This window comes from Tachyglossus aculeatus, chromosome 26, assembly GCF_015852505.1.
Source record: "Tachyglossus aculeatus isolate mTacAcu1 chromosome 26, mTacAcu1.pri, whole genome shotgun sequence".
In the NCBI taxonomy this organism is placed as follows: Eukaryota; Metazoa; Chordata; class Mammalia; order Monotremata; family Tachyglossidae; genus Tachyglossus; species Tachyglossus aculeatus.
In genome coordinates, this window is record NC_052091.1 from 4,748,439 (window position 1) to 4,759,684 (window position 11,246).

An 11,246-nucleotide genomic window follows, 5' to 3' on the forward strand; every position below is an offset into this window, starting at 1 on the left:
GCTGGGATTGGAACCCATGTCCCTGATTCCCAAGCCCGAGCTCCTTCCACTGAGCCACAATGCTTCTCTCCTTTGGGGCGTGGGCTACCAGGGGCAGTAGGGAGTGTGAAGATTAGGCCTTGAAGGCAATTTTTATTTCCCTCCCCATTCATTCATTCAATCGTATTTATTGAGCGCTTACTCTGTGCAGAGCACTGGACTAAGCGCTTGGGAAGTCCAAGCTGCCAACATCTAGAGACGGTCCCTATCCAACAGCGGGCTCACAGTCTAGAAGGGGGAGACAGACAACAAAACAAAACATATTAACAAAATAAAATGAATAGAATAGGTATGTGCAAGTAAAATAGAGTAATAAACACGTACAAACATATATACATATATATAAAAATAAATTTTATAAAATTTTATGTTTTATAAAATAAAATAGAATAGATATGTACAAGTAAAATAAATAAATAAATAGAGTAGTAAATACGTACAAACATATATGTATATCCCCCCCCCTCCAGGTTAACATTTATAGGTCTTTAAAGCTGTGACTTCCGGCCGCCATAGGCTGGACCGAGAGGCCAGAGTTCGGGCCTGCCCAGAGACGCCCCGCCCACCGCCCGCGGGAGCCAATCGCAGCCCAGGACTATCTCGCGACGCCCCGCCCACCGCCCGCGGGAGCCAATTGCGGCCCAGTACTGCCTAGTAACGCCCCGCCCACCGCCCGCGGGAGCCAATCACAACCCAGGACTGTCTAGCGGCGCCCCGCCCGCGGGAGCCAGTCCCGGCCCGCCCAGTGACGCCCCGCCCACCGGCCACGGGGGCCAATCACAGCCCAGTTCTGCCTAGTAACGCCCCGCCCACCACCCGCGGGAACCAATCACAGCCCAGGACTGTCTAGCGACGCCCCGCCCGCCGCCCGTGGGAGCCAGTCCCGGCCCGCCCAGCGACGCCCCGCCCACCGGCCGCGGGAGCCAATCACAAACCCAGGACTGTCTAGTGACGCCCAGCCCACCGCCCGCGGGAGCCAGTCACGGCTCCGGCCCGCCCACAGCCCACGGGAGCCAGTCACGGCCCCGGCCTGCCCAGCGACGCCCCGCCCACCGCCTGCGGGAGCCAATCACAGCCCAGGACTGCCCAGCGACGCCCCGCCCACCACCCACGGGAGCCAATGACGGCCCCGGCTTGCCCAGCGACGCCCCGCCCACCTCCCGCGGGAGCCAACCAGGGCTCCGGCCTGCCCAGTGACGCCCCGCCCACAGCGCTCGGGAGACAATCATAGCCCAGGCCCGCCCAGCAGCGCCACGCCCACCTTCCGCGGGAGCCAATCACAGCCCAGTCCTGCCCAGAGACGCCCCGCCCACCGTCCGCGGGAGCCAATTACGGCCCCGGACTGCCCAGCGACGCCCCGCCCACCGCCTGCGGGAGCCAATCACAGCCCAGGACTGCCCAGAGACGCCCCGCCCACCGCCCACGGGAGCCAATGACGGCCCTGGCTTGGCTAGCGACGCCCCGCCCACGTTCCGCGGGAGCCAACCAAGGCTCCAGCCTGCCCAGAGACGCCCCGCCCACCGCGCGCGGGAGACAATCATAGCCCAGGCCCGCCCAGCAGCGCCACGCCCACCTCCCGCGGGAGCCAATCACAGCTCAGTCCTGCCCAGAGACGCCCCCGCCCACCGTCCACGGGAGCCAATTACGGCCCCGGCCCACCCAGCGGCGCCCCGCCTACCGGCCGCGGGAGCCAATCACAGCCCAGGCCCGCCCATCATCGCCCCGCCCACCGGCCGAGGGAGCCAATCGCGTGCGGCGCGCCGGGCGCGGGGATGCTCCCTCTGGGCGGGGCTGACATTACCCGCCAGCCAATAGGAGAAGCAGACGGCGCCCGCCAGCCAATAGGAAGAGCTGACGGCGCCCGCCAGCCAATAGGAGGAGGCGGCGGGGAGGATTGCTTGCCCTTCTGACCCTTCGGCTGGCCCTCGCCTTGTGGCCTTGCTTGGCCCGCTTTGCATCAGGTGAGTCCGACGAGGGGCGGGGGAGGGGCTCAAGGGGACCGTGCCCAAAGTAATAATAATAATAATAATCACCATAATCATATTTGTTAATATTTGTTAGAGAAGCAGCGTGGCTCAGTGGAAAGAGCCCGGGCTTTGGAGTCAGAGGTCACGGGTTCAAATCCCGACCCCGCCAATTGTCAGCTGGGTGACTTTGGGCAAGTCACTTAACTCCTCTGGGCCTCAGTGGCCTCATCTGGAAAATGGGGATTATGACCGTGAGCCCCTCGTGGGGGCTCTCTGATCTCCCATCCTCGTGTCTCTCCCCACTTCAATCCATACTTCATGCTGCTGCCTGGATTGTCTTTGTCCAGAAACGCTCTGGGCATGTTACTCCCCTCCTCAAAAATCTCCAGTGGCTACCATTCAATCTGCGCATCGGGCAGAAGCTCCTCACCCTGGGCTTCAAGGCTGTCCATCCCCTGGCCCCCTCCTACCTCACCTCCCTTCTCTCCTTCTCCAGCCCAGCCTGCACCCTCCACTCCTCTGCCGCCAATCTCCTCACCGGGCCTCGTTTTCGCCTGTCATCATCATCAATCGTATTTATTGAGCGCTTACTGTGTGTAGAGCACTGTACTAAGCGCTTGGGAAGTACAAATTGGCAACATATAGAGACAGTCCCCACCAACGTCGACCCCCGGCCCACGTCATCCCCGTGGCCTGGAATGCCCTCTTTCCTCACATCCGCCAAGCTTGCTCTCTTCCTCCCTTCAAGGCCCTACTGAGAGCTCACCTTCTCCAGGAGGCCTTCCTACGCTGAGCCCCCTCCTTCCTCTCCCTCTCTCCATCCCCCCCGCCTTACCTCCTTTCCTTCCCCACAGCACCTGTATATATGTTTGTACGGATTTATTACTCTATTTTACTTGTACATATCTATCCTATTTATTTTATTTTGTTAATTTGTTTTGTTCTCTGTCTCCCCCTTCTAGACTGTGAGCCAGCTGTTGGGTAGGGACCGTCTCTATATGTTGCCAACTTGGACTTCCCAAGCGCTTAGTCCAGTGCTCTGCACACAGTCAGCGCTCAATAAATACGATTGATTGATTGATAAAGCGGGGCACCCCGACAACTTCCGTCTCTATATGTTGCCAACTTGGACTTCCCAAGCGTTTAGTCCAGTGTTCTGCACACAGTCAGCGCTCAATAAATACGATTGATTGATTGATTGATTGATAAAGCGGGACACCCCGACAACTTCCCCTGTCTCCTCTCCCCCGTCCTGCGCAGGGTCGCCTCCCAACTCGCCGAGAACCAACGCCGGTCGTCTCTCAAACCACCAGGACCACACCGCCGCCTCCCCATCGGCTCAGGGCCCGCTCTGACCCTCGGCTCGGCCTCGGCCGCCCTGTCCCCACAGTCCTTTCTCTCCCTTTCCCCGCGGGCCATGAGTCGCCACAGCAAGCTGCAGCGGCAGGTGCTGAGCCTGTACCGCCAGTTCCTGCGGGCCGGGAGGGAGAAGCCCGGCGCCGTGCCCCGCATCCGGGCCGAGTTCCGCCAGCACGCCCGCATCCCCCGGGCCGACGTCCTGCGCATCGAGTACCTCTACCGCCGCGGGCAGCGCCAGCTGGACCAGCTCCGGGATAGCCGCACCAAGCGGCTCGGGGCCTTTGGTGGCACCCCGGAGGGCACGTGATGCCTCCGACAAGCCGGAGACCCCTGGAGACAGGGCCCACCTGCCGGAGCCCCCGACGGTTTTCTCCTCTAATCCTCCCACCCCCCAACACTCAGTGAACCAGAGGGGAATAAGGGTTAGTGGGGGGTGCGATGAGAGGGACAGACTGGGGCGGGCTTTGGGGCGACTTTAAGCGGGGAGATGGGGTTGGAAGCTGGTTTGCAGAAATAGAGCCTGCCCTGTTGCGTCCCAAAGAGGCAGGAGCAAGGTGGAGGGTTCCTGGCTGCCAAACAACTCTCGACTAACCACAAGTGGATGATCCGTCACAGATGGACGGTCAAACGCTCCCCGACGGTCAGCCGGCCTTGGCTGGGCCTTCTCCCGCGCCGCGGCACACGGCGGCTGAAACGGTGACTCCGTTTCTCTCCTTGCTACACCAACGAGGCAGGTCCGGGCCTTCCTTCATTCTGGGCTACTTCCCTCGTCCGTGTCACCTGTTGTCTTGTATTTTCCGACCCGTCCCTCCGCTCCGTAGGCCCCCCACCCAATATACCGGGGTGCCAAGTTAAGGTGGGGGCTGGTCCTTCTCTGCGGCACGTAGTGTTGTTGGGGGCAAGGACGTGCCTGGCTTTGGGTTTTAAACGGATCCGGGATTCAGGGGTTGGGGCTGTGCCCTCGCAAGGATGTTGTTGGGACTGAAAGAGGAAAATAATAATAATAAATAATGGTATCTAAGCGCTTACTCTGTGCCAGGCACTGTTCTAAGTTCTGGGGTAGATAGAAGATAGAACATCTCCCCCTTTTAGACTGTGAGCCCACTGTTGGGTAGGGACTGTCTCTATATGTTGCCAATTTGTACTTCCCAAGCGCTTAGTACAGTGCTCTGCACATAGTAAGCGCTCAATAAATACGATTGATGATGATGATGATGATGATTGGGTTGGACTCAGAGCGCTCACAGTCGTAATCCCCATTTCACAGATGAGGGAACCGAGGCATAGAAAAGTGAAGCGTGTTCCTCGTTAGTATAGTGGTGAGTATGACAACCTCATCACCTTGTATTCCCCCCAGCGCTTGGAACAGTGCTTTGCACATAGTAAGCGCTTAATAAATGCCATTATTATTATTATTATTATCCCCGCCTGTCACGCGGGAGACCGGGATTCGATTCCCCGATGGGGAGAGGGAGTATCTTTTCCTTGCTTCTAGGCTGTGAGCCCACTGTTGGGTAGGGACTGTCTCTATATGTTGCCAACTTGTACTTCCCAAGCGCTTGGTACAGTGCTCTGCATACAGTAAGCGCTCAGTAAATGCGACTGATTGATTGATTGATTGAAGTGACTGACCCAAGGTCACAGGGAAGACAAGTGGCCGAGCTGGGATTAGAACCCAGATCCTCCGGACACTCGGGCCCATGCTATATCCACTAAGCCACGCTGCTTCTCTACTTTCCCCCGTCGGACGGGGCAGATCATCGAAAGCTCCCACGGTCTGGGCAGCCAGGGTCTGGCGTGCCTCATCTGCCAGTCATCAAAATCCTGATTTTGGGGGCAGTGTGGCCTGGTGGAAAGTGCGAGGGGCTGGAAGCCATGGGTCCCAGGTCCTATTCCCAGTGCTGCTGTGTGACCTTGGCAAATCACTTCATCTCTCTGAGCCTCAGTTTCCTCAGCTCTCAAATGGGGATGATACCCACTCTCCCTCTTGAGCCCCAGGCGGGACAGTTGCTTTATGATATTTAATTGCTTACCATGGGTCAAACACTACTGTAAGAACTGGAGTAGTTGCAAGTTAATTAGGTTGGACACAATCTGTGTCCCGCACGGGCCTCAGTCCAAGTAGGAGGCAGAGGAAACTGAGGTACAGAGAAGTTAAGCGACTTGCTCGAGGTCACACAGCAAGCAGTTGGCAGAGCTGGGATTTAAAACGGGGTCATTCGTTCAATCGTATTTATTGAGCACTTACTGTGTGCAGAGCGCTGTACTAAGCGCTTGGGAAGTAGAAGTTGGCAACATATAGAGACGGTCCCTACCCAACAGCGGGCTCACAGGCTAGAAGGGGGAGACGGACAACAACACAAAACATGTGGACGGGTGTCAAGTGGTCAGGACACTCAGGCCTGTGCCACACTGCTTTTCACCTTGGGTGAGACTTGAGTCCAAACTGGTGATCTATGTTATGTTACCAACTTGTACTTCCCAAGCGCTTAGTACAGTGCTCTGCACACAGTAAGCACTCAATAAATACGATTGATGATGATGATGATGATGATCTACCCCATCAGAAAATACCCTAATATGACCTGGGTTCTAATCCCGAATCTGCCACCCGCCTGCTCTGTGACCCTGGGCAAGTCATTTAACTTCTTTGTGCCTCATTCATTCATTCGATCGTATTTATTGAGCGCTTACTGTGTGCAGAGCACTGGACTAAGCGCTTGGGAAGTCCAAGTCGGCAACATAGAGAGACGGTCCCTACCCAGCAGCGGGCTCACGGTCTAGAAGGGGGAGACAGACGACAAAACAAAACATATTAACAGGATAAAATAAATAGAATAAATATGTACAAGTAAAATAAATAAAAAGAGTAATAAATCTGTACAAACATATACATATATACAGGTGCTGTGGGGAAGGGAAGGAGGTAAGGTGGGGAGGATGAGGAAGGAGGGGGATTCAGCTCTCTTCTCCCTCCTACTTAGACTGTGAGCCCCACATGGGACCTGATTACCTTGTATCTACATCAATCAATCAATCAATCAATCGTATTTATTGAGTGCTTACTGTGTGCAGAGCGCTGTACTAAGCGCTTGGGAAGTACAAGTCGGCAACACATAGAGACAGTCCCTATCCAACAACGGGCTCACAGTCTAGAAGGGGGGGAGACAGAGAACCAAAGCGAACATACTAATAAAATAAATAGAATAGATATGTACAAGTAAGATAAATAAATACATAGAGTAATATTACATGCAGTGCTTAGTCCAGGACATAGTAAGCGTTTAACAAATACCACAATTACTGTTGTTATTTTTATTGGGGGGGTTTGGCGCCACAGCCCTCCCTTCCTCTTGTACTGACTCTGAAATTCCCGTAAAAATGCGATTAAAACGCGGCCTGTTGGTTTCCATCCAAGCTTTCTGCTTCAAAGTTCCCAGCCCATTTATTTATTTGAATTTTCAAAGCGGCTTCCTCCCCGGCACCCCCCTAGGATGTGAGGACAAAGGATGTTCTGTTTTCTGAACATGGGGCACATTGCGAGCGAAGGCCCGGCTCCCTGAGCTGGCTGCTTCCTGGCCCTTCCTCCTTGTAGCGTCCCCCCCCACGTCCCCATGGATATACTGGAAGAGGGGGTGATTTTGAGAAGCAGCCTGGCTCAGTGGAAAGAGCCCGGGCTTTGGAGTCGGAGGTCATGGGTTCAAATCCCGGCCTTGCCACTCATCAGCTGGGTGACTTTGGGCAAGTTACTTCACTTCTCTGGGCCTCAGTTCCCTCATCTGGAAAATGGGGATGAAGCCTGGGAGCCCCACGTGGGACAACCTGATCACCTTGTACCCTCCTCCAGGAGGCCTTCCCAGACTGAGCCCCTTCATCTCCCCCTCGCCCCCGTCTCCATCCCCCTCATCTAACCTCCTTCCCTTCCCCACAGCACCTGTATATATGTATATATATTTGTACATATTTATTACTCTATTTATTTTACTTGTACATATCTATTCTATTTATTTTATTTTGTTAGTATGTTTGGTTTCGTTCTCTGTCTCCCCCTTTTAGACTGTGAGCCCACTGTTGGGTAGGGACTGTCTCTATATGTTGCCAACTTGAACTTCCCAAGCTGTGCCTCAGAGAAGTTAAGTGACTTGCCCGAGGTCACACAGTTGACAGTTGGCGGAGCCGGGATTTGAACCCATGACCTCCGACTCCCAAACCCGTGCTCTTTCCATTGGGCCACGCTGCTTCTCCTAATTTGCTAAGCCCCCACCCTGTCCCGGCCCCCGGCCCAAACAGCCTCCCACCCTCCAACTCTTTGAAAATGCTTTCTAGGAAGTAATAATGGTAATAATAACGATGACATTTATTAAGCGCTTACTATGTGCCAAGCACTGTTCTAAGCGCCAGGGAGGTTACAAGGTGATCAGGTTGTCCCACGGGGGGCTCACATTAATCCCACTGTTCTAAAGCGCTTTGGGATAATAATAATAATATAATAATGGCAGTTATTAAGCTCTTACTATGTGCAAAGCACTGTTCTAAGCGCTGGGATATACAAGGTGATAATGGTATTTGTTAAGCACTTACTATGTGCAAAGCACTGTTCTAAGCGCTGGGGGGATACAAGGTGATAATAATGGTACTTGTTAAGCATTTACTATGTGCAAAGCACTGTTCTAAGCGCTGGGGGGATACAAGGTAATAATAATAATGGTATTTGTTAAGCACTTACTATGTGCTAAGCACTGTTCTAAGCGCTGGGGGGATACAAGGTGATAATAATGGTATTTGTTAAGCACTTACTATGTGCAAAGCACTGTTCTAAGCGCTGGGGGGATACAAAGTGATAATAATAATAATAATAATGGTATTTGTTAAGCGCTTACTATGTGCAAAGCACTGTTCTAAGTGCTGGGGGGATACAAGGTGATAATAATAATAATAATAATAATGGTATTTGTTAAGCGCTTACTATGTGCAAAGCACTGTTCTAAGCGCTGGGGGGATACAAGGTGATAATAAAAATAATAATAATGGTATTTGTTAAGCACTTACTATGTGCAAAGCACTGCTCTAAGCGCTGGGGGGATACAAGATGATAATAAAATAATAATAATGGTATTTGTTAAGCGCTTACTATCTGCAAAGCACTGTTCTAAGCGCTGGGGAATACAAGGTGATGATAATAATAATAATAATGGTATTTGTTAAGCGCTTACTGTGAGCAAAGCACTGTTCTAAGCGCTGGGGAATACAAGGTGATGATAATAATAATAATAATAATGGTATTTGTTAAGCGCTTACTATGTGCAAAGCACTGTTCTAAGTGCTGGGGGGATACAAGGTGATAATAATAATAATAATGGTATTTGTTAAGCGCTTACTATGTGCAAAGCACTGTTCTAGGTGCTGGGGGATACAAGGTGATAATAATAATAATAATGGTATTTGTTCAGCGCTTACTGTGCAAAGCACTGTTCTAAGTGTTGGGGGTATGCAAGGTGATAATAATAATAATAATAATAATAATAATAATGGTATTTGTTAAGCACTTATTATGTGCAAAGCACTGTTCTAAGAGCTGGGGGGATACAAGGTGATAATAATAATAATTATGGTATTTGTTAAGCGCTTACTATGTGCAAAGCACTGTTCTAAGCGCTGGGGGGGGTACAAGGTGATCAGGTTGTCCCACGTGGGGCTCACAGTCTTAATCCCCATTTTACAGATGAGGGAACTAAGGCACAGAGAAGTTAAGTGACTTGCCCAAAGTCACACAGCTGACAATTGGCAGAATCAGGATTTGAACCCATGACCTCTGACTCCAAAGCCCGGGCTCTTTCCACTGAGCCACGCTGCTTCTCTAATCTGTAAAATGGGCATTAAGACAGCCTCAAGAGGGGCAGGGGCTGTGTCCATCCTGATTTGCTTGTATCCACCCCAGCGCTTAGTACAGTGCATGACACATAGTAAGCGCTTAACAGAGAAGCAGCGTGGCTCAGTGGAAAGAGCCCGGGCTTTGGAGACAGAGGTCATGGGTTCAAATTCCGGCTCCTCCAGTTGTCAGCTGGGTGACTTTGGGCAAGTCACTTAAATTCTCTGGGCTTCAGTTCCCTCGTCTGGAAAATGGGGATGAAGACTGTGAGCCTCACATGGGACAACCTGATCACCTTGTATCCCCCCAGCGCTTAGAACAGTGCTGTGCACATAGTAATCGCTTAACAAATACCAACATTATTATTATTATTAGTCCACTGCTCTGCACACAGTAAGCGCTCAATCAAGAAGATTGAGAAGACTGGAGAAGCAGCGTGGTTCAGTGGAAAGAGCCCGGGCTTTGGAGTCAGAGGTCATGGGTTCAAATCCCGGCTCTGCCAACTGTCAGCTGTGTGACTTTGGGCAAGTTACTTCTCTGGGCCTCAGTTCCCTCATCTGTAAAATGGGGATTGACTGTGAGCCCCCCGTGGGACAACCTGATCACCTTGTATCCCCCCAGCGCTTAGAACAGTGCTTTGCACGTCACAAGCGCTTCTCCTACCTCCTTCCCTTCCCCACAGCACCTGTATATATGTATATATGTTTGTACAGATTTATTACTCTATTTATTTATTTTACCTATACATATCTATTCTATTTATTTTATTTTGTTAGTATGTTTGGTTTTGTTCTGTCTCCCTCTTTTAGACTGTGAGCCCACTGTTGGGTAGGGACCGTCTCTATATGTTGCCAACTTGGACTTCCCAAGCGCTTAGTACAGTGCTCTGCACACAGTAAGCGCTCAATAAATACGATTGATTGATTGATTGATTGATTTTTTTTACTCTATTTATTTATTTAATTTATTTGTACATATCTATTCTATTTATTTTATTTTGTTAGTATGTTTGGTTTTGTTCTCTGTCTCCCGCTTTTAGACTGTGAGCCCACTGTTGGGTAGGGACTGTCTCTAGATGTTGCCAATTTGTACTTCCCAAGCGCTTAGTACAGTGCTCTGCACATAGTAAGCGCTCAATAAATGCGATTGATGATGATGATTGATTGATTCTCTGGGCCTCAGTTCCCTCATCTGTCAAATGGGGATGAAGACTGGGAGCCCCCTGTGGGACAACCTGATCACCTTGTGTCCCCCGCCCAGCGCTTAGAACAGTGCTTTGCTCATAGTAAGCGCTTAACAAATACCATCATCATCATTATTATTAACAAATGCCACAATTATTATTATTAAGGAAGAGGAGCCCGTGGACCCCAGCGGGGCCGGGAGGCGCACCGCCTCGTCTCCGCCAGGGGGCGCCACGTCCTCGGTAATGGGGAAATAGGCCGGGGGTCTGAGTTCCAATTCGGCGGAGGTGGGAAGTGAGAGGTGCGAGGATGAGGGCACATTCAGCAACGATGGAGTGTCCCCCTTCCACTTCTTCCCCTGCTGAACATCTCCCCACCCCCTGCTCCATCACGCTGCGACCCTCTCATCTCCTCCCTCGGCCTCCTGACCTTGGGTTTTATTTTTATTTTTGCAGAAATGGCAGTTGTGGTATTTGTTATTCATAATAATAATAGTAGTAGTAATAATAATAATGATGGCATTTATTAAGCGCTTACTACGTGCAAAGCACTGTTCTAAGCGCTGGGGAGATACAAGGTGATCAGGTTATCCCACGGGGGGGGGGCTCACAGTTAATCCCCATTTCCCAGATGAGGGAACTGAGGCCCAGAGAAGTGAAGCGACTTGCCCAAAGTCACACAGCTGACAGCTGGCAGAGCCGGGATTTGAACAGAGCCAGGATTTGAATAGTGGTGGTATTTAGGTGCTTACTATGTTTCAGGCACGTGGGGGGCCAGGGGAGAGGGGAATACAAGCAAATTGGTTTGGACACAGTCCCTGTCTCACAT

At 51.7% G+C, this 11,246-nt stretch overlaps 1 protein-coding gene across 1 annotated transcript; it reads left to right on the forward strand.

The window, feature by feature from the left end:
- Positions 1-1,927: 1,927 nt before the first annotated feature.
- On the forward strand, positions 1,928-4,383 carry SDHAF1 (succinate dehydrogenase complex assembly factor 1). Its single transcript, XM_038767416.1, has 2 exons — positions 1,928-2,000; positions 3,267-4,383. Exon 2 carries the CDS (start codon positions 3,424-3,426, stop codon positions 3,670-3,672), a length of 249 nt encoding a protein of 82 aa, XP_038623344.1. The 5' UTR covers positions 1,928-2,000; positions 3,267-3,423; the 3' UTR covers positions 3,673-4,383.
- The last annotated feature ends 6,863 nt before the right edge of the window (positions 4,384-11,246 follow it).